Source organism: Periophthalmus magnuspinnatus, chromosome 21 (genome assembly GCF_009829125.3).
Source record: "Periophthalmus magnuspinnatus isolate fPerMag1 chromosome 21, fPerMag1.2.pri, whole genome shotgun sequence".
In the NCBI taxonomy this organism is placed as follows: Eukaryota; Metazoa; Chordata; class Actinopteri; order Gobiiformes; family Gobiidae; genus Periophthalmus; species Periophthalmus magnuspinnatus.
In genome coordinates, this window is record NC_047146.1 from 26,191,932 (window position 1) to 26,216,781 (window position 24,850).

The 24,850-nt window shown below is 40.9% G+C and overlaps 1 protein-coding gene across 1 annotated transcript in view; it reads right to left on the reverse strand.

Annotated features, from left to right (window-relative positions):
* Positions 1-24,850, reverse strand: part of lrp1bb (low density lipoprotein receptor-related protein 1Bb) — a 464,724-nt gene that overhangs the window by 207,523 nt on the left and 232,351 nt on the right. The window contains exons 22-24 of the mRNA XM_055230393.1: positions 17,701-17,946; positions 5,259-5,456; positions 1,888-2,092 (exon numbers count right to left, since the gene is read on the reverse strand). Of these exons, the coding sequence (XP_055086368.1) occupies positions 1,888-2,092; positions 5,259-5,456; positions 17,701-17,946 (649 nt within the window). The remainder of the gene's footprint in view (positions 1-1,887; positions 2,093-5,258; positions 5,457-17,700; positions 17,947-24,850) is intronic.

Below are 24,850 nucleotides of genomic sequence, written 5' to 3' on the forward strand. Positions count from 1 at the left end.
AACAGAGAGCCCTGATTAGCCTCGAGCCCTGATATTGATGTCTCCCATATCGGGCGCATTAATGGACCTTAGCACGGGTGACATCTTCATACATCAGGCAACATACAGTGACAAGTGACAAATACAAGGTGGCAATTCTCCTATATTCCAAAGATCTGAGGGTTCGGTGGATAGTGCAAGCATATACAGTACAGTTATTATGTCCTGAAAAATCACACAACACTATAAAAGATTTGTGTTGGAATTTGTGTTGGGATTAATATTAATATCTTAAAGTATTGCTGTATGCATATTTTTGAATCCCCACTTTTAGCACAGATCTCACTGTTGTAAATGAGTTGCATTTTACAGTATAGTAATAGGATGGAAATAGCATAGCATAATCCACTTTGGCCCTGTTTCCGAAAAGAAGTTAATTTAACTCTGGGTTTAAGAGTTAACTCAGAGTTAATCTCCCCTAAGACATAGCAAAAGACGAAGTTTAAATCTGTCAACTGGACAAATTGTTGTAGGAGTGAAGACGTTCCGCTGCTCATATAAGGATATAAGGCAGTGACCACCAGCATTCTGACCAGAACTGAAGAAGCGTCTTGGATGAGCAGCGAAACGTCTTCACTCCTACAACGATTTGTCCAGTTGACAAATCTAAACTTCGTCTTTTGCTATGGATCAGACCTGGACAACTGTGTTTTACACAGACCTCCCCTAAGACAGACAACTCAGAGTTTTCTGTTTCACTAAACAGGTTTTGGACAGAGTTAGAAAACTCAAAGACAATAAGCATTGAGATTAGCAGAAGACACAAGAATAGAGGATTCACCGTGGCAACTGTAAACCAGTGCAGGCTTCCATCTTAGAGGGACATAATTTTGCTGCAGTTTACTTAGATAAAACATTCACCTGTTATTAATATGTTTAAAATTACGATTTTAATATTTGATTTAAGATTTTTCATTTAATTAGCTAATTAGCCTTCAAAGTGTAAATGGATTAATTTGAATAAAGTGTGATCCATGAATCTAATGATATGCACTTACCAACACACTTTGGTGCAGAAGGGGATGAAAGATCTTCTTCAAGAGCAGTGACTGTCCAATCAGAGGAATAAAACCTGCTCTGGACCAGGTTAAGTTCAGAAAGTGAGTTATCATGGTGACTGACTCAGGTTTTAGATTTTGAGTTTTGACCTATTTTCAGGGTTAACAAAGTCTGAGTTTGGCCTAAAAGTACTTCTTGAAACAGGGCCCAAAGTTCTATAATATTCTCAAAAAAATCCCTAACTATGTTTCTTGGTAGTCTACAGTCTTGATAACTGGGTTAGGATTAATTTTATTAACATGAAATAAAATATAATGAGACGTGTGTCCTGCTTCTCTTTGCCGTGTAATTACTATCATATGACATTTACCTACTAAACTTTTCGTATGTCCATCCCATATAGTTGTGCTACATTACAATGTCTGATGGCTTCTACAATAACTAGACATAAAGAAGAGATTTTGTTTTATCTAGGTAGCCACTTAAAAATGTGCCTCCATAAATAAGTTCTTACTTTGTTATTTGTTTGAGCATGACTTGAATAAATGTAGTCTTAAAGGCTCTGTACCAGATTAAAAACTGAAAAACAAAACTATTAATTTTAAATGGTTTGCAGTGGTCCAGACTTATTTCTCACTTGCTAACACATTCCTAGCATTCCAATTATTCACTTTGATGAGTTTGTAAGCACTTTTCACAACTTTCAGAGAAAACCAGAGCATCATCACAGTAAATAAGAATAACTAGTATGTCAACAGCACGCTCCCTGATTATTGGACAAAATATATATATTTTATAATTAGATCCAGACAGCACATATAACAATATATAGAGTTGTCATGGACCTACCCTTGTCCTGGGTCTAGTGCGATGGCTCTTGGGTGCTCCATGCCTCCAGCGATGAGGGTGGTACGCATCTCTCCATTTAGAAGAGCCACTTCAATCTGGTCTAAGTTACTGTCGATCCAGTAGAGCTTCCCTGTGATCCAGTCGACTGCCAGGCCCTCAGGAGTGGCCAAACCATGCTGCACCACCACCTCAATCCCAGTCACACCTGGATATGGAAGGTAATGTTCAAGAGATATTGGAAGTCTGTACAAGTACTGCGAAAGAGAGTACACAATATAATTCTGTCGACCATGATCATTGTCTAAATTCATATTTACACTGCAAGTTTACTACTACTACTACTAAAAAGTCAAATGGTAAATGGTCACATTTGTATATAACATTTTTCCACCCTCAAGGCACTCAAAGCACTTCACATCAAGAAACCACTCATTCACACACACACACACACTCATTCACCAGTGTACGCAGACACTTGGTGCAAAGTGGGTTAAGTGTCTTAATCAAGGACACAATGACAGCATTCATTAGTGGGAGCGAGAATTGCACCGCCAACCTGTAGGTCAGTGGATCTGATCGCTCATCCAATGATGTTTACATCAAACCACCAACCTTCATGTCAAACACTCCCAACTGAGCTACTAATACTACTACTACTATCGTTACTGCTACTATTGTCACTACTACTGCTATGACCACCAATACATTATTAAAAGACTATACCTCAAGTTCAAAAGGATATGTAAAAAGAAGGCTATTAGAAATAAAAACTTACTTGCACATTTGACATAAAAAAAATAAAAAAATAAAAAGTTTTTGAGTAAAATGCTTTCTACCATCTCTGAACCACATTAAAAGAACTGACATAAGAGCTATACAGTGCTGTCCTATAGGCTACAGTGGCCCAGAGGAAAACCTTAGCAAAGAGCCACTTCCATGTAAAATTGCTTTGTACTGCAGGGTCTATTAGATATGGTAAATGCTCTTCCAGGTTTATGTATCACCACGCTATTTACAATAACCCTCAGATGCTTTTGCTTTTGTGTGGGCCTTACAAAGAAGTGAAATCGGTTCAGCTGCTCAAAAGGCTACAGATCCACGGTGCAAAATAAAAGAGCCCGGACCACAGTGAAAGCGCTGCCACCTGCGAAAAATACACTGCAGTAGCGCTTTAGTTTTGGGAGGTTTTGATAATGCACAACAGAAGGTGAAGACTTTTGTGCCAAGTGCAACTTACCTACATGTATTTTTAAAAGCAGACATATCAATGGGCTGGATCAAGATTGTGCATAGACAGTGGAATAAAATGGAGTATCAGCAAAAAAGTATTCCAATAACAACATGATGGGACTAGGTTTCATTGTATAAGATTGTAGGGGTGTAGACTAAACCAGGGCTTAACACATTTGAATGTGTTTGAATCCCGCTCTCTACATTGTTAGAGCAGTCAGAGCCACTGACTCACAGGTTGGCGGTGCAATTCCCACATATTACCATTGTGTCCTTGGGCAAGACACTTAACCTACCTCACCCCACAGTGTGTGTGTGTGTATACTGGTATATGGATGTGTCTGTGAATGGTGGTAAGTGGTTCATTGGTGTCAAGCACTTTGAGTACCTTGAAGGTGGAAAAGTGCTATATAAAAATGTGACCATTTTCCATTTAAAGTAAAAATAAATTGACTTCCGTGTTCCACCAGTTCTAAACCAAATCTAAAACAAGACTATTTTGGACTACACACTCGCTATATCAGTTATAAACAAAGACAATAGTATCCTGATTGATTCATTTACTCTACATTAATCAAATATCTGAACTGCAGAAAACTCAGTTTGAACAAGAACAAAAACAGTTCTTAAAATTAAAGTAAAGCCTATATCAGTTTTTGTACTTGAACCACATATTAACTGTACCAGCGACAATATTAACCATCAGGATTCCCATTTGATAGCATTAAAAACACCTTACAATAAAAATGACTGTATTATTAGTATATGCGGGTCCAGTTAAGGCCTCCACCATGGTAAAAGAAAGATTCAATTTTGTCAACTGGACAAAGGTTTTAGAGTGAAGACGTTTCGCTGTTCATCGAAGCAGCTTCTTCAGTTCTGGTCACATTGCTGGTGGACACAGTCTTATATCTATCTGAAGGTGTGTACTGTGTCTAAGTCTTATTTTGCATACTCATTCAGGCCCTGAATTAGCATATTGACAAGCATAGTAAAAGACAAAGTTTAAACCTGTCAACTGGACAAATCGTTGTAAGAGTGAAGACGTTTCACTGCTCATCCAAGCTGCTTCTTCCTTTCTGGTGAGATTACTGGTGGCCACTGCCTTATATCTATCTGAGGGGAGGGGCTAACCACACTGGAACAGTAAACATCTATTGTCTCCAGTTTCAGCTGAAACGACCCTATTCAGCCCTTAATGACCCTGCTATTGTTCGCATTGTTCTGGGTCTGAGGATGGTGTTATAGATGGGGGAGAGATTATGTCTCAGGCCCCCATTCCTGTTTAAGGAAGGATTCTCTTTCCTAACAAAATAGCTTCTTTATCTCCCCTCTCAAACTGTTTCTTTTCTTTGGCTAAGATCTGAACTTCACCATCTTCAAACAGTGGTTAGTGACTTTGAGATGGAGATGTACGGAGGACTGGGGTCCAGAGGAACTCTCACGCCAGTGTTGGTACAACCTCTTATGTAGTAGCTGTTTAGTCCACTAAACAACTTACTAAACAACTACTCAGGGACAAGGGGGCAGGGTCGAATAGGGTAGTTTCATCCGAAACTGGAGACAATAGATGTTTACAGTTCCAGTGTGGTTAGCCCCTCACCTCAGATAGATATAAGGCAGTGGCCACCAGTAATCTCACCAGAATTGAAGAAGTGGCTTGGATTAGCAGCAAAGTATCTTCACTCTTACAACAATCTCTCCAGCTGACAGATTTAAACTTCGTCTTTTGCTATGGGTCAGACCTGGACGACTGAGGTTTTACACAGACATACTGGATAGAAATAGTGTTTTCCTTGTTTTGATTTAGGTCTGAGGATGGAGTTATGAATAGGAGATAAATTATGTCTAAGCCCCCCATTCCTGTGGCTACAATTTATAAACCACAAATAAACTACAACTAAATCAAAGTCAAATTTGATCTTACTTAATCCTAAACGAGAGCTAAGCAAGATCTAAACCAGGACTACTCAAAACTGTCATGTTTGAAAAATTCTGGTTTTATAGACAGTAGAATAGCATTATTGTACCTACCACTACACACCTATGTCCCTTGCTTTAGTTCTGTCTATACATCAGTGTAGATACAAAGCTTGCATTTATCCTATACATGGCCGATTGTACGTTTTTGTGTACAGTACCTCCAGACTCGGATAGGCGTCCTCTGTAGATCTTATCCTCCACCACATCTGTCCAGTAAAGCAGGCTGTGGTTAAAGTGGAAGTCCAGAGCTATGGTGTTTCTAAGGCCAGGCACCAGCAGGCTGTAGTCGCGCTTGTGAAGATCTATTCGTCTTATCTCGTGGCGGATGGAGAAAATGATAAACGCCTCAAAGGGGTCTGGGAAAAAAGAAAGACAGAAAAACACATTTTATACCCTGTCAGTCAGTCATGGCTAAGGGGGAGTTTGAAGTAAATAGCATTGTATGAAATAGGTTACAGTTGCTAAAGGGCTACTCGGTGGTTAAGATAGGTTTGGATATTGGACTACTTTATCTATGTGGAAATGATCACTGTATGGTAGGTTACAGCAGCAATATAAAATACCTTAACTAAGGCTTGATAATAAAAATGCTACATCACATTTATGCTTTTCAAAGAAGTCTATAGTGATTGTTTAAATATATACCATCAAACAGAAAAACATGAACACTAGCAAGCATAGGAACTGCATGGCATAAGCTTAAGGTTGATATTTCTTCTACATTTTAAAGCAGTTCAGTTGTAGTAGCACAGAAGATCATAAATTATTCTTTGCTATGGGAGGTTGGTTGGACAGCTTTGTACACTTGTTTATGTGTGCATAAATGGGCAGGGATTAAGTGCAGTATTTTAAAGATTAGTACTTGGCTCTGTATGGTATATCTTAAACTTGTACTGTGTAAATCTAGGTTTTATGGTACACTAAAGAAGAAAGTTGTTAGATCTTTAGATTGTGTTCTGTAGCAGTTCTTACACTACCAGTAAAAGTTTGGACACACAATCCCATTCAATGTTTGTTTTTGTTTGTTTTTTTGTACTACTTTCTACATTTTAGATACATACTGAAGACATCAAATATATGATGTATGGAATTATGTAGGAAAGAAAAAAAGTTAATTAGTTACGGTTTTGTAATCATAAAAATCTAAGCTGGTATTATTGTTTGCTGTGTTCTTAAAAAAAAAAATAAGTCAGATTTAAATATGATTTTTGGAACGTTGCTAATTGGCCAAGAACACAAGTTTGAAAATACTGTAAATTGCTTGCTATTTTAACCTCCTGAGACCCGAGCTCTGGCATGATTAATAATTAATTTCTCTTTGTTATTTGGGCTGACTGGAACCAGATGAGTCTAAATGCAAAGAATTATCTTTTTACATTATGTAGTTTCTGAGAAAAAATTATACAAAACAAATGTCAGAAGCCCATCATGAAGAGAAATCCAACGAGGCCGTTTACGTCGCCCGGACTGGCGTTACCGGGGCCCCACCCTGGAGCCAGGCCTGGGGTGGGTGCTCGGCAGCGAGCGCCTGGTGGCCGGGCCTTTCCCCACGGGGCCCGGTCGGGCCCAGCCCGAAGAAACGACGTGGGGCCGTCCTCCCGTGGACCCACCACCTGCGGGAGGAGCCATGAGGGGCGGGTGCGGAGAGATCCGGGTAGCAGTCGAAGGCGGGGACCTCGACGACCGGATCTCCGGACATGGAGACTAGCTCTGGGGACATGGAATGTCACCTCGCTGGGGGGGAAGGAGCCTGAGCTTGTGCGGGAGGTTGAGCGTTACCGGCTAGATATAGTCGGCCTCACCTCCACACACAGCTTGGGCTCTGGAACCCATCTTCTTGAGAGGGGTTGGACTCTCCATTTCTCTGGCGTTGCCCGCGGGGAGCGGCGGCGAGCTGGTGTGGGCTTGCTCATTGCCCCACAGCTCAGCCGCTGCGTGTTGGGGTTCACTCCGGTGAACGAGAGGGTCGCGTCCCTGCGCCTTCGGGTCGGGGACAGGTCTCTCACTGTTGTGTCGGCCTACGGGCCAAACAGCAGTGCAGAGTACCCGGCCTTCTTGGAGTCCCTGGGAGGGGTACTAGACAGTGCACCAACCGGGGACTCCGTTGTTCTCCTGGGGGACTTCAACGCCCATGTGGGTAACGACAGTGACACTTGGAGGGGCGTGATTGGGAGGAACGGCCTCCCCGATCTGAACCCGAGCGGTGTTTTGTTATTGGACTTCTGTGCTAGTCACAGCTTGTCCATAACAAACACCATGTTCGAGCACAAGGGTGTCCATCGGTGCACGTGGCACCAGGACACTCTAGGTCGGAGGTCGATGATCGACTTTGTTGTCGTGTCATCTGACCTCCGACCGCGTGTCTTGGACACTCGGGTGAAGAGAGGGGCTGAGCTGTCAACTGATCACCACCTGGTGGTGAGTTGGATCCGCTGGCGGAGGAGGAAGCCGGACAGACCTGGCAGGCCCAAGCGTATTGTGAGGGTCTGCTGGGAACGTCTGGCGGAGCCCTCCGTCAGGGGGGTCTTCAACTCCCACCTCCGGGAGAGCTTCTCCCTGATCCCGGGGGAGGTCGGAGACATGGACTCCGAGTGGGCCATGTTCTCCACCTCTATTGTTGATGCGGCTGCTCGTAGCTGTAGTCGTAAGGTCTGTGGTGCTTGTCGCGGCGGCAATCCCCGAACCCGGTGGTGGACACCGGAAGTAAGGGATGCCGTCAAGCTGAAGAAGGAGTCCTATCGAGCCTTGTTGGCTCGTGGGACTCCTGAGGCAGCTGATGAGTACCGGCAGGCCAAGCGTGCCGCGGCTCGGGCAGTCACAGAGGCAAAAACTCGGGGTTGGGAGGAGTTAGGGGAGGCCATGGAGGAGGACTATCGGACGGCCTCAAAGAGATTCTGGCAAACCGTCCGACGCCTCAGGAGGGGAAAGCAGTGCTTCACCAACACTGTTTACAGTGCGGGTGGAGAGCTGCTGACCTCGACTGGGGATGTTGTCGGGCGGTGGAAGGAATACTTTGAGGATCTCCTCAATCCCACTGTCACGTCTTCCGAGGAGGAAGCAGAAACTGGGGACCCAGAGGCGGACTCGTCCATCACCCTGGCTGAAGTCACTGAGGTGGTTGGCAAGCTCCTCGGTGGCAAGGCTCCGGGGGTGGATGAGATCCGTCCTGAGTACCTCAAGTCTCTGGATGTTGTGGGACTGTCTTGGCTGACACGCCTCTGCAACATCGGCGTGGCGGTCGGGGACAGTACCTGTGGAATGGCAGATTGGGGTGGTGGTCCCTCTGTATAAGAAGGGGGACCGGAGGGTGTGTTCCAATTACAGGGGAATCACACTCCTCAGCCTTCCCGGTAAGGTCTATTCCAGGGTACTGGAGAGGAGAATCCGACCGATAGTCGAACCTCGGATTCAGGAGGAGCAGTGTGGTTTTCGTCCTGGTCGTGGAACACTGGACCAGCTCTATACTCTCCATCGGGTCCTCGAGGGCTCATGGGAGTATGCCCAACCAGTCCACATGTGTTTTGTGGATCTGGAGAAGGCATTCGACCGTGTCCCTCGTGGTGTCCTTTGGGGGGTGCTCTGGGAGTATGGGGTCCGGGGCTCTTTGCTAAGGGCTGTCCGGTCCCTGTATGACCGGAGCAGGAGCTGTGTTCGCATTGCTGGCAGTAAGTCAGACCTGTTCCCAGTGCATGTTGGACTCCGCCAGGGCTGCCCTTTGTCACCGGTTCTGTTCATTATATTTATGGACAGAATTTCTAGGCGCAGCCAGGGGCCGGAGGGGGCCTGGTTTGGGAACCACAGGATTTCATCTCTGCTGTTTGCAGATGATGTTGTCCTGATGGCTTCTTCAAGCCAGGACCTGCAGCGGGCACTGGGGCGGTTTGCAGCCGAGTGTGAAGCGGCTGGGATGAGAATCAGCTCCTCCAAATCCGAGGCCATGGTTCTCGACCGGAAAAAGGTGGTTTGCTCTCTCCGGGTGGGTGGTGAGTCTCTGCCCCAAGTGGAGGAGTTCAAGTATCTCGGGGTCTTGTTCACGAGTGAGGGAAGGATGGAGCGTGAGATTGACAGGCGGATCGGTGCAGCGTCTGCAGTGATGCGGTCGCTGTATCGGTCCGTTGTGGTAAAGAAGGAGCTGAGCCGGAAGGCGAAGCTCTCGATTTACCGGTCAATCTACGTTCCTACCCTCACCTATGGTCATGAGCTTTGGGTAATGACCGAAAGGACAAGATCGCGGATACAAGCGGCTGAAATGGGCTTCCTCCGCAGAGTGGCCGGGCGCACCCTTAGGGATAGGGTGAGGAGCTCGGTCACACGGGAGGAGCTCGGAGTAGAGCCGCTGCTCCTACACGTTGAGAGGAACCAGCTGAGGTGGCTCGGGCATCTGCTCAGGATGCCTCCTGGACGCCTCCCTAGGGAGGTGTTCTGGGCATGTCCCACCGGGAGGAGGCCCCGGGGAAGACCCAGGACACGCTGGAGGGACTATGTCTCTCGGCTGGCCTGGGAACGCCTTGGGGTCCCACCGGAGGAGCTGGAGGACGTGTCCGGGGTGAGGGAAGTCTGGGAGTCCCTGCTTAGACTGCTGCCCCCGCGACCCGGCCCCGGATAAGCGGAAGAAAATGGATGGATGGACAAATGTCCTCATATGTGACATTTTACTCATTTTGATAAAACATTTAAATAATGATTTGCAAAAACTATTTATTAAGACCCTGAAAACAGCAACATTTGTCCTGAATCTAAAAACAAAATGAGAAACAACAATTTTGCCTCTTGGAACAATGTGTCTCATGTGAAGATCTGCTGACAGGAGCAGGAAGAAAAACCAAAAAAATTTAAATAAAATATTCTAAAAATTCTAAACTGTTAAAAATGAATATATATATATATATATATATATATATATATATACAATATGTTTACATTGTTGCTGTTCTTGTTGCTGTTATTCTTCATCTAATAATTTGCACTGTGGCCTAGACAAGCCAAAAACGTGTTGTCCACATATGAGGACGCCAGGTCTCAGGAGGTTAAGTTGTAGAACATAAAATGTAAACAAAATGTGATTATTTGCTAGAGAATGTGAATATTTGCCGTGTTATGTTAAAAAAAATATATTGAAGCCGAATTGAAAAACTTATCTTGATTGAGCTGTGTAATCATAGACTGTATAAAGAAGTGGACTAAGAGAGTGTGAGGTCACCTTTAGCATTCCAGCTAATGGCTCCAGCCAAAAGAAGCTCATGGTGGTTAGCAGTTATAGGGGGGTATTTGGAGCCAAGTTTCATATTTGTTATTCCAACTGTGAGTGTCATAGCAACCAAAGACCCAATCCAGAGTGAGGTTGTTGAAGGTAATTCACCTTCCAAAGAAGTCACCTGGTTTGGCTGTTATTATTGTTCATATCTTGATTGATGGACGTTATGGACATTTACGGACAATCGCAAAATAAAAACACCAGGATCACGTAGAAGAGGTTAATGCAAACATTTTAAGACCAAAATGAACCTGAAGATGAATCTGACAGCAGCAGTTTACAGAGAGTGGGATGACAGTTTTTCAATTGTGGGTGTTTTGAAAATTCAAAATTCAATTCATACTCACAACTTAAATAAATCTGTGGAACCTTATTTCTGGACTCGGCTTCTTTTCGGGAGAAAGCAGCCACATAAATTTTGGCGTCACAAACAGGATTCGAACCTGTGCGGGGATACCCCATTGGATTTTCGTATTCAACACATCATTATGGGTGTCTCATTCAAGAGATTTCAGTATCCTTTCAATATTCTACAACGCAAAGTGCCAACATGATCTGCAACAGCTTACAGTCATTTGTACTCAGTTATTATTCCATTACTCATAATTCATTATCAGCATTCATTTATATGGTATACTTCTATTAAGGGGTAATGTCAGGACCCTTCATGCAACTGGGACGTTGGGACGATGGATGACATCTGGCAGTGACTGCTCAAAAATTGAGAGTCGTGGAGGAATTTTTCCCTGATTGACATTGGGTTTTTTCGCCTCCACTGCATGCAGGGTCTCTATGACAGTCAACAGTTTGATGTGTTCACTTTGATGATGTTGTGCACTGTACACTGTTTAAAGTGTCTTTTAGGTCAGGCAGAGAATGCCTGAAAGGGGGGTTATGTGGGTATTTTGAAATGTTTCATAACTCTTGGAAGTTCATACTGTTTCCCAGAAATGGACTTGGGACAAGGATGTTGGGAAATGTTTTGATAAATGAATGTCAAGGTGACCTTTGCGAGAGGAACCAGATGCCAGAGTGAGCTCAGATCCCATCTCACTCCCTTCTATGGTCAAAGTTAGGTCCGGTGTTAGAGTTGTACCAAATTACATCAGGTGGGCGGACGGTCCAAGGAAGGGGTGAAACCTCGATTCAAGTAGATCTAATAAAAGTGATAGTCACACCCAATTCTGGGGCTTTACTGGGGTTTCGGGGTATCTTGGGCATTTTAGATTCAGAGCCACTTGTTTCTCACTGAACTGGTCTGGGTTCTCTCAATTGGGTCTAGTGAATGAGACACCTAATCTGTAAACTCAAGTAATTTCTGTTCATACTCACAACTTAAATAAATCTGTGGAACCTTGTTTCTGGACTCGGCTTCTTTTCGGGAGAAAGCACCCACACAATAAAAATCAAAGCGCCAATGCTCACTTCACTATTTGGAATGCGGTGGCTAGCGGTTTAGCCATTTCTGTTTATATATATAGTTTAATTGTACAATGCATTTAATTTTGAGAGTACATATGATGCGTATTTTGCCTTGAAACTAAAACTGTAAATCAACTTGATCATCAGGTTCTTAGCTTAGCTTCCCCATGCTAACACAGCGCCTTAGTAATAAAGGGGGGAATAAATGTAATTAAAATATTGTCCTTGCTGCAGAGACAAGGCTGTGGTACTGCAAATGTTTGTTGTCAGATATTTTCTATTAGTAGTTCTATTGAGAGTGAAGTTAAGGAAGCTGTAAGCCAGATCCAATATTTCCTGACTAAATTGGGATGTTTGTGTGAAAATTTTGATTTACGATGAAGCTAAAAAAATTATGATGTGTTCTGAGGGAAAATAACTGTGCGACTCTTTTCTTGCTTAACGTAAGATTAGAGCTGCAACTGCTATCAATCTGTGAGCGAAAGAGAGGAGCCCGTAATGAAAAGGATGTTCATAAATCTGATTGTGACAGCAGCGTGTGTGTGAGTTACACAGAGACGACGGCTCAGTCTCATCAAAAGCATTTTTAGTGGCGAGAGCAGATCATTCAAACTGCAGCAAGAGGATTGGTATTTTAAATAATGGGATTCTGTTAGAAGTCAAAAGTAGTTATTCATGTAATTACATATGAAAGTTAAGTAAAATGTAATCAAAAGGGTAAAAAAACTGCCACAAACTGCGTCTATCTATCTGTCTATCTATCTATCTATCCATCCATCATCTATCCATCTATCTATTTATAGCTATATATACAACTTTATAAAATAATTTCATATTCATAAAATAGATAGAATATTAGCACACAAAGAAAAAAAAATGTTATCACAGTCTTCTGAAAGGAGTATATAGGTAATGATATAGCCATGGTTCGACAAACATTTGACAAACATTGAACTTTCTTGAACTTAATGTAAAGGGTACATGTAGAAGTACATGTAGAACTCATGTTGCAACAAAATCACTCCAAGTAGTACTGTTGCTGCACAACAAATCACAAAAGTATTCATATGCAATATTAGCTTAAACAAAAAAGACACACACACACGTATACATATATATATACATACATATATATATATATATATATATAAATAATTGACTTTTCATGTTTTACAAGTACTAGTAAATGAAGGTAGTACAGTTAAGTACAGTTAAAATGTATATTAAAAAAGACATATTGTGCTATATATAGTAATCTAGTTACCGTATTTTTTGGTCTATAAGTTGCACTTTTTTTCATAGTTTGGCCGGGGGTGCGACTTATACTCAGATGCGACTTATATGTGAAATTATTAAAATATATAATTTCACATATTCGCTATTGTAACACTGACAACTGTGCGAGGGCACTCTAAGATTGTTTACCAGTATGGTATCTACTTTGGAGTTGTTCAGAAGTGACACCGAGGATGAAGAATTCAATGGATTCAGTGATTTAGAGTGAGATTGAAAATAAACTTGCTTGTTTTTTTAATCTTTAGTTATCTGTTAATCTCTTACATTAACATACCAGACACATATTCAGTTTGCTGTCTATGCTTCATGTACTTGTTTACGTATGTGTTTGGTAACAGTCGATTATACATGTTACAGTTCACTTGTTTGGCCACTAGATGACACTGTTGTGTTTGTAATACCTGTAAGAAAATGTACTTGACTCATTTTCTGTTATACATTTCATATTTAATATCTCCTTCTTTATTTCCCGTTCATTTATATGACCATAAAAGCTATAGTTTTTTTTTTTTCATTTGGAACCAGCGGTGAAACTCAGTTTGGTCTAGGGGGGGACAATAAATCGATGGAATTTAGAACTATCCTTTGTGTGTGGACGCACTGAAGTTTCACTTTTGTTTTCTTTTTATGGCGATTAATAACAAAGGCAGCACTGCGGAGCACATGCTTTTGTTTGGATAACTTTAAGATTTCACTCTGCGGTTTTCCTGAGCACACACCACACTTACTTGGGAATTACATTTTTACCAGGACAGAGGAGGAGTTTTTTTGGTGGAATTTGGCTCATATTATTACAGCTTTGTTTTCAGCTTTACGCGCGGACGCTGCAGACTTATAATTTAACTATTATATTTTTCACATTTTAAATTGCAATATTAATTTAAAACGACTTAATAAATTAAACAAGTCTGACTATTTATGCATTAGAAAACTGTAAACTGTCGGCCTCTCTTATGGACAGCAGCACATCCCACTGATGTAGCAGTGAGTAGTGGATTTTTTTTCTTTTCATTTGATTTTGCAGGTCTAAGCATTGCAATTAGGGATGGGACGATATTAAAATTTAGACTCGCGATTATTGTGGCCACAATAATCGTGAGTCTAAATTTAATTAACGATAACGATTAACGATATTATCATAAAAAATTATTAACTCTACTTTACAACTCTACAGCAAGGTACATATACTTCTGCGTCAAACAATCTATACATTAAATGAAAGCTACAGTGCTGTCTTTCTAAATATGCTAACCATTTTCACCTCAGTGCTGACAGGAAAGCCGTATTTTTACAGAAAAGCTAAACATTTGGATTTGGAATTCACTTATCTTTGAGGGCTCTGGTTCTGTCAAACATTAACATATTCCCAAAAGTTGGCCTCATTTGTTCTGTACAGGTCCAGAGAATATGATCCAGTGAAGAAATTAAGAGAAGAAAGATCCTCCATGTCCAATATGCTGCAGGAAAGTATTCCAAACATGAAATCTGCTCCATCACTTTTTTGTATTTCTTTTGTCAATTTCAGGGATAATAAACTTCTGACAGCACCAACATTTTTCCCCTTCTGAATAACACCACTGTGTGCCAGTAAGGTCGGGGTTGTGGGTTACTGGAGCCCCAGACAGCGAATCAGTGGTACAGATGACTGAAAGTCAGGTTTTAGACCTCACTACAGCACTGAGACTGTTCTTATCAAGGTGACAAATGACATCTGCTTGAACACTGATGCGGGCAAAGTCTCTTGATCCTGTTAGATCTGAGTGCTGCCTTTGACACTGTGGATCATGGGATCCTCTTACAGAGACTAGAGGACTGGGTGGGCATCTCTGGTACGGCACTAAACTGGTTCAAGTCCTATCTAAAAAACAGGGAGTACTTTGTTGAAATCGGAAAATGTTTCTTAGATAAAATGTCCCTGACCTGTGGGGTGCCCCAGGGGTCAATCCTGGGACCCCTGTTGTTCAATCTCTACATGCTGCCGTTAGGTCAGTTAATACGCAGCAATAACATTATCCTACCACAACTATGTAGATGACACTCAGATCTATGTCTCACTGGCAGCAGGTGAAGTGGATTCACTCCGCCACTGCATCCAACAGATCAGTGTGTGGATGCAAAACAACTTTCTCCAGCTAAACTCAGACAAGACTGAAGTCATCATCTTTGGCCCACAGAAACATAGAGAAAGTGTCAGCAGTCACCTCCAGACTCTCTCTCTAAAACCTTCATATTAGGCTAGAAATCTAGGGGTAATAATGGAGTCAGACTTAACTTTAACAGCCACATCAAATAAGTAACATCTGCAGCTTTTTATCACCTAAAAAACATTGCAAAAATCAAAGGTATACTGTCAAAACCAGACTTAGAGAGACTTATCCATGCATTTGTCTCCAGTAGGTTAGACTACTGTAACAGCTTGCTCACTGGCTTCTCCAAACGAGTATTAAGACAGCTGCAGTACATCCAGAACGCTGCTGCTTTGGTCCTGACTAGAACCAGGAAGTTTGAGCACGTAAGTCCTGTGCTCAGGTCTCTGCACTGGTTTCTTGTAGCTCAAATAATAGACTTTAAAGCAGCTCCGCTTGTGTACAAGTCTCTCCATGGCCTAGCACCAAAGTACATCTCCGACATGTTAGTGCCATATGAACCATCTCGTACTCTGAGAACTTCGGGGACAGGCCTCCTGTTGGTGCCCAGAGTCAGGACTAAACATGGGGATTTAGCGTTTCAGTTTTATGCAGCTAAAACCTGGAACAGTCTTCCTGAAGATGTGAACAGACCTCTACCTTGACACTGTTTAAATCCAGACTCAAAACAGTTCTGTTTAGCTGTGCATTTGACTGAAAGGTTTTTATTCTGCACTCTTCTGTTTTAATGCTAATTTTATAATAATTATTTGTGATTATTTATGTTTTGATTTGTGTGCTTTTAATGTCTTTCTTATTCTGTAAAGCACTTTGAATTATTTTGTGTCCGTATTGTGCTATACAAATAAACTTGCCTTGCCTTGAAAGTTTACGCCCCACTCTCCCCCTTGTAGAATCAACCAATTATATTACACATATCTAGTGATGCTTTCTCCTTACAGCTAATGAGCAGCAGAACACGACAGTGTGTCATGGTTTTCCATAAACAGACGGAACATGACAAGTGTGCAAACAAAGGCCGTGTCCCAATTCGTCAAGTGCACCGATCAAAGTACTGTTCAAAGTACCCGGCCAAAGATGTGTACAGTGGTCCCTCATTTATTACGTTCCAAAAATAACCTGTGATAAACAAAATCCGCAAAGAAGAAAACTTGATTTTTTAAAATAATTATTATGTATATTTTAAAGGTGTAAAACCTCTCTCCACACACGTCATACACATTTCTCAGCCAGGCATTAACATTTTCTCACATTTCTCTCTTGTTTAAACACTCAAATTTCAAACCTTCATAGACTTAATAAGCACAGTATTATAGAACGAAACCAACACACTTTTCAGGCCTCTCCAGACACTCAAACAATCCTCCATTTGGACTTTATTTTGTTTACTCCCCTTCACTGCATTAATAACCCGAACTTGATGGTTATGCTTTTTGATGCTGCATAAACAGGAGAAGCATTAGCAATTTGCAAAGTACGTGCAGGAGAGCTACAGTAGTATGTGGGCTGGCAAGGATAGTAGCAAAATCAAGTTTGTTTTTGTTTTTTTTATTAAACTTTAAACTTTTGTTTTAACCTGCATTCATTTCAGAACCAATGTAGCAAAAATACATTAGTGTTAGATATATGTTTTTTACAAGGTATACACTGTAAACCCTATGAACAAATTTACTGGATATAGTAAGGCCTTTCCAATGATACAACTGCTGATATTTGAAATGTATTAGGATATGACTGGCTTTAGCCTAACACAAGTACAACAGTTCCAGTAGCTATAGACTGAATATATAAATAGAAATAGCTACTGGAACTGGCAGCCGCATTCTAGTCATTTTGGTCTGAAAATGTTCATATTAACCTGCTCTACAAGAATCTGGTGTTTTTATTTCAATATTTTCAAGATTAATAACAGACAAATCAGGTGCCTTCTTTCCTCAAGGTCACTCCTAATAGCGTTAGCAACAGGTTTGATTGACAGAGTTGCCTGTTCCTTAATAAACCAGCAGCATGGGCAGGAAGAGACATTACCTTCAACAGCCTCGCTCCAGATTGGCTCCCTGGTTACTATAATACTTGTGGTTGGAATTCCATATGTGGAACTCGGCTCCCAATGAGCTTCATTTGACTGGAGCCGAATGCTATGGGTGACGTCACACTCACTTCTTTATATAGACTATGGGGGTAGCCCAAGTTCTCTATTCCACTGTTTAATTATAAAGTCAACCAACATACCAAGAGAATAATATATTGTTTTAATATATATATAATTATAATATATAATTTTTAATATAATACTCTGAGTTATTATTATCATATAATCACATTTGGAAATTTGTTTTCAACCATTCATGGAAAATTACTCCTTCAATTTGGTTATAATTTTGTATTCATATATTATTTTTATTACACACACTCCCCAAAACTCAATAATTAAGAATACCCCTTGATCAGACTTGCTCAATCCAAATCCCCATGGTTTACCGTTACTGTGACAGCTGTCTCCGTCGGTGTCCAGGGTCCAGCCAGGGTAGCAGGAGCACTTGACACTGGTCTTGTACTGTTGGCACACCTGGCTGCACTTGAGGTGTTTGCTGCAGTAGTCCACCAGCTCACACGTCCTGTTAGAGGAGTCCAGGTGAAGCCCAGGGGGACAAGAGCACACCACGCCTTTCCCGGGGGCCACAGTGCACTGGTGACTGCAGCCGCCCCGAGCCACTAGGCACAGGTCTGCGATCAGAGAAGAGGGGGGGAGGGGGTTCAAGAGGGTTTATTAGCAGTGGTGGAAGAAGTACTCAATTTTGTTATTAAGTGTAAAAGTACATATACTGGAGCAAATAAATACTCAAGTAAAAGCAAAAGTTTCACATGAAAATCTACTAAAGTAAAAGTATTAAAGCACCTGTCTAAAAATGTATTTAAATGTAGTGATTTTGAAGAAGATATGTGCTGATATTTTTCATTAGAAACAATTGAAGCTTTTTTTTTTTCCTTGAGCTTATTATTTGTATTTTTTTGGTTTGTTCAAACTATAGATGTGTTAAAAATAAACGCCTCAAGTTTTACAGCAGGTCTCAAGCAATAATGAAAAAATACTTTTGCATTTCAGTTCAGTTCAAGTATCTAGTGGAGTAGAAAGTAGATACCTGCTCTAAAATCTAATGAAGGAAAAGTAAAAACTCGCTCCACTTTAAAATGCACTTAATTAAAGTACAGATACATCCTTAGCTATTTTTTTTCCAAAAAAGCTATTCTGAATAAGTTTTTACAAATACACAATGACTATAACAAAAAAGAAAGAAAACTAATTAAATAAATAAATGACTAAATATTTATAGTTTGGGTACATACTTGTTTTTAATGTCTCTTGCGCATGTTTTGCAATCTTTTAACTACAAATGCTGTAAATACTGTTCTGTGTTGTTGTTGTTTTTTGGGGGGGGATTTGGGATTTTGGGATTTTACACATTTATATTGATCGATTATGTAGTTGTGTATGTTTATTTGTTTGACACTCCATATGATATTTTGCACTGAATAACCTTAAAATACATATCACAAAAAAAATAAATAAAATAAAACATGTAATTGTAAAAGCCACATTAAACATTTCTGCATTTTCAAGTAATGCTTTCACCACAAGAATTGAGATTTGATTATTTTGTCAGTTCTTGGAATTTGCTTTTATCACTATTTAGAAAACCACATTATTTTCCACAATGAAAGAAGCTAACTAATATTCACCTCATTACCCTGAATAAAACACCATACACAAATCATTGCATTCACTTCTATAAAGTTTGCTCAAACGTCACATGGATCACAGCAGAACTCAGGGCTACTCACAGTAAAGCAGCTTGATCCTCATGTTTACATATAAATGAGAATTAATGACTAAAAATTAAGATCCTTCATACACAAGGCTGTCAAAGAGTGCGCCTGAAGAAAACAAATTACTTTTATTTACAGCTAAATACAATTATTTTAAACTCGGCCAGGCATGAGACGGGCATGAAATTGTGATAACTTTAAAATTATAATGTTTTCGAAAGAGGGTGTTTCATTGGTGGTTACGAATAAAATGAAAACTGAGAAACTAATTGTTACTGGTGATTTCAGCTATTTTCAGCTATGTTTGGCCACTGATCCGAAGGTTGGTGCATCAAATCCCGCAGTGTCTACGTACACAGGTGTATGGATGTGTTTGTGTGAATGGGTGTTTTCTTGATGTAAAGCACTTTGAGGGTCTTGAAGGTGTTAAACTTATCTCCATGGCCACAAGCTAATGACGCCACCAGTAACAATAGAAACGCAACAAAATCAGAATCTAGATGACATTAAATTACTGTTGCGAATGAAAATATTTTTGCCAATTGTGACCTTGTCTTGTCAGCTTATATTACAAAATGCCATTAGTGCTTTTGATTATCGTCTCATCTCCAAACCGCAATATACTTTAAAAGCATTTATAACCGCACGCCTAAATTCTGCCGACTTTTTATCTTGATTAAAACTGATCCCTTCTTCCTCCTTTATCACGCGGTTCCTCTCTGAAGCCGCTATCAAAGTTATCCCAGTGAAAATAACACTCGTCAGGCTCTTTCTTATCTTACAGTGTTGCAGGTTTCTCTTTCAAGGTGGTCAGGAAAAGCTCTGCCCTCTCACACCAGGAGGGGAGTGGAGTCTGCGGTTTTTAAAGTGGTGGGTGTGGACTACTCCGGGACCACTCATTCAGATAAATTTTCAATTTTCTCTTCAGGCACTGTAAAAATTACCTAACATGGAATTCTCAAAGATTTACCCTAAGATATATGGTAATTATTTTGATGAGCATAAAAGGTCTTTGTGTCACAAAGTAATTCAAAGTGTTTGTGTACAATTTGTGCTATACAAATAAACTTGCTTCGCCTTCCCTTGCCTAATGTTAGTGGTCCTTTTTGTGCAAGTGGCAGATGAACGAACCTACAAATCACAATGGAGTACATGGCTCCCAGTTGCGGGCCATCGGCCGGGCTTTATGCAAGCAGAGAAACATTTCACAACTATGGAGGCGCCCATGTAACATCACACAGTCATCATAGAATTATTACTTCTGTGTTTGAAATGAGCACGTCGAGTGCGAAAGCCGTTGGTCTTTCGACCAAAAAAATACACAACAAATACAAAGTGAAGACGCGCTCGGCCTCACTTTACCACACAGGATACACATACAGGCATCAAAATGAGACAAATAATAAAACTTGCCCCCTACATATAGAAATAATGTCACATGGAAATAATGTGCCTACATTTGATCGTGGTCAAGGGGGCATATGTTAAAGTAAATATGACTGTTTAACAGCATAGTGTTATGGCAGCAACACATAGCCTGGTCTTAATCTGACTCCACTGTTGTCGTGTGTGTCACTGCTGCCCACATCTGTTACCTCCTGAACCCAATACAATCCATGCCCTGGATGTCCACCAGCACAATCTGCTCTATAACACCACAAGCAGCGCCTAACACCTTTAAGCACGTCTGTGTCCAGCCCATGAATGCAAGTAGCGACAATAACTCAATCAGTTTTACTCACAGCGATGATGTCCTGCTCAGATGAAGCCAAAACCATCACTGTGAGACAAGAGACACATAGTTTTGTCTTTGGTCTTTTCGCACCATGTTAACAAGGGCAACAAGTCCCGATGCATTAGTTTTAAACAAACATGACCTGTACAACAAATCCAGACTGTAACTCTAGCAAAGTCCAAACTTTTAGGGATCGACGTTGACCAAAAGTCCTCCACAAAATACAAAGAGTCATCCGCTGCTGTCACTCAGTCACCGCTCAGAGCTCAAAAGTTAGCGCGCAGCACGTGAGCGCGTGGTAACTGTTCAGGTTTATTTACCCACAGCAAATAAACAAATATACAACAAAGGGCGGTGTCCACTATCACATCGCTGACGTCTTTTTAGCGATCTGTAAACCGCAAAACATCCAAACCACTCCTGCTTTTGTCATCTGTTTATTTTCCCATCAGACATAGACCAAACGTAGTCCTATATGTTAGACCTCAAAAAGGCCTTAAAGGGCCATATTATGCTATTTTCCGGTATATTATAATGTTGTTTCCTCATCACAGACATACCTGGACTTGCATTTTGTTTCATTCATACATGTTTAACACACAAATCCTGCATATTTATGCTAAGTTCTTCTCTCAAACAGGAAAACACTCTGTTCCACCTTGTGACGTCAGGTGATAATACAGGAAGTGCTCCACTGTGTTTTTAAACTCCATACACCATACATTGCCAATCTTGAAAACTACCACTTCATTACATTACAAGGTGTAACATTTTGAGCAGTGGGGATGCAGACAGCCTAGTAATCCAGGATTACTTAAACATGTGTGGATAAAACAAAACACAAATCCAGGTATGTTTTTTAAGGAGATAACAACATTTTAACATGACTTAAAGCTCACACGAGTCAATTTTGCATAATATAGAACACTTTTCGCTTGAACATCTCATGCATTATACATTCTTTAGGTGATGGTAAGCTCTTTTTGTGGCCATAAACTGTCAATCTGCTTCATAGGCACACTGCAGCTGAGCGTGTGTTAGCAGTGCACATGAGAGGTGGCGGGGATTGGAGCAAAGCATGGACTGATGCCGGTAAACAACAGTACACAAAGAACTACAAAGAGACGCAAGGAGGCGGTTGTAAAATTTCAGTAGAGTGGGAGTTTGTGGCAAGACTTCAGAGGCAACAGTTATCGGAGGTGAGCGCAGACTGATCTGCTGTTACGTACAATGGCTTGCAAAAGTATTCATCCCCCTGGACCTTTTTCACATATTGTCACGTCATAATCACATTTAATTACATTTTCTTAGCATTTTATGTGAATGAGCAACACAAAATGGCACACAAGTGTGAAGTGGAAGGGAATATTTTTAAAACTTAAATTAAATTTAAACTTAAATTTTTAAAACTTAAAAGTACAGCATACAAAAGTATTCAGCCCCCTTTTTCTTGAATGCAACCAATTGCTTTTAGTAGTTGCCTGATCATTTTGGAAAGACTGAATGTTGATCTAATGACTAAAAAAAGTCTACCTGTGTGCAATCCTGTCTCAGTATAAATGCAGCTGTGCTGTGAAGGGTGTTGGAGAGCAAACCACAAACTGAAGTCAAAGGAGCATATCAAACAGGTCAGAGAAAATGTTGTGGCAAAGTTTAAAGCGGGGCTTGGACCTAAAAAGATTTCCCAAGTGTTGAACATCTCAAGGAGCACTATTCAATCCATCATCCGGAAATGGAAAGTGTATGGCACAACTGCAAACCTACACAGGCATGGCGTCCACCAAAACTTACAGAATGAACAAGAAGAGCACTCATCAGAGATGCAGCCAGGATGCCCATGGTGACTCTGGAAGAGCTGCAGAGATCCACAGCTCAGGTGGGGGAATTTGTTCACAGGACAACTATTAGTTGTGCACTACAAAAATCTGGTCTTTACGGAAGAGTGGCAAGAAGAAAGCCCTTGCTGAAAACCATCCATAAGAAGTCTTGTTTACAGTTTGCTAGAAGTCATTTGGAGGACACAGCAAACATGTGGCAGAAGGTGCTCTGGTCTGATGAAACCAAAATCGAACTTTTTGGTTTAAAAGCAAAACGCTATATGTGGAGGAAAACTAACCCTGGACATCACTTTAAGCACACCATCCCCACAGTCAAACACGGTGGTGGCAGCATCATGCTGTGGGGGTGCTTTCTTCAGCTGCAACAGGGAAGCTCGTCAGAGTTGATGGGAAGATGGATGGAGCTAAATACAAGGCAATCTTGGATGAAAATCTGAAAGTCTGCAAAAGACGTGAGACTGGGGTGGAGGTTCACCTTCCAGCAGGACAACAATCCTAAACATAAACCCAAAGCAACAATATTTAAAGCAAAACATATTCATGTGTTAGAATGGCCCAGTCAAAGTCCGGACTAAATCTGTGGCAAGATCTGAAAATCTGTAGTTCACAAATGGTTTCCATCAAATCTGACAGAGCTTGAACTGTTTTGCCAGGAAGAGTGGGCAAAATTTCAGTCTGTAGGTGTGCAAAGCTGGTGGAGGTATCCCCAAAAGACTTGCAGCTGTAATTGCAGCAATAGGCGGTTCCACAAAGTATTGATTTAGGGGGGGTGGATACTTTTGCACGCTGCACTTTTCAGTTTCGTTTTTTGTTTTGTTTTAATCTGGAAATGATGCATAATTTTCTTTTTACTTCACACTTATGTACCATTTCGTGTTACTTATTCACATTAAATGCAAATTAAAAAAATATTTTAATTTGTGAGTTCATGAGAAAAAGTTCCAGGGGGATGAATACGTTTGCAAGCCACTGTATGTGAACAGTGAATGCCCTGCAGAGACAGTGTCCCCGGTATAAGCCCGGTAGACCATATAGAGACGGAAGGGGGATGTGCAATGTGGGGTCGCGGAGAATGTGATGTGTAGGGCCTAACCAGGGTGAACCGATCAGGTAAAACAGAGTCCTTCACATTCAAACTCTATGTCAAACTATTCTGGGATTTAATTAGGCTACTAATTTAAAATCTGAATATGATTATGTACAAATAGCATCATGGTGCACTGTGTGTGGGGGGGCTACAAAGGCACATGAAGCAACATACCGACTTTACACTTTCACAACATGTTTAATACAAATGTGAATGTAATTGTTCAGGTAGTTCTTACTGAGCACTAAAGACCGGGTCACATTCCACCACTGTGGCTGAGCTGAAATAACATCTTCACTCTTTCATTTAATTAGTTTTAAGATCTGGTGATAGAGAGTTAAACTGTTTGGCATTAGAATAGCACAGAATATTGTTACCATCTTTGATTCATTTGTGTTTGTGATAGCAGATGTTTCATGAGGCGAACACGTCAGCGCCCAACTACACATGTAGAAGAAGCCTAAAGGACTTCAGTGCAGCTCACAGAAGCTGAATGATCCTCAAACTGTTTATGGACTTTGTACACCAACTCATGTACAATTGGAAATCAGGTACAGTGACTTTATCTTTCTTAAAAAAAAATAACCCAACAAAAAACTATAAAGTTATCCAGCTTTTACCTGTAAATATGTTTTACAATAATTTTCTGACATATTACAATAATTATGTAGCAACAAAATGCCATGTGTAAAATTTACAGGAAATTTCAAAGTTTACTTTATCACATTATTGTTCTTTAACTATAACAGGCATGACTAAACAAGTGGTCTAACTGGGTAATAAAACTACACCTAAAACTCACTTAAGACCAAAAGATTCCTTCTAAAAACCACTAACTAGTCATTAGAACATCTTGCAAAGCACTAATCCATGATATGATTAATCAGAAGAGCCACTTCTCTGCATGGATAACACAAAGCACTGGAGTCTTATAGTGGCCCCGGAGAATGGGTCAGAGGCACGGAGAAAATGAACCTCCATGTTTACACTGCCTCACTTTCGGAGATTAGATGTCGGGATATAGTCACATGAGATGCTTTAGCCATGCCTCTGCGGGCCACTGGACAAATACACTCATGTTTACCTTAATCACAAACCATTTCTTTATGCTCCCGTCTGTCTCCTCTGCCTCTGAGAAAACAC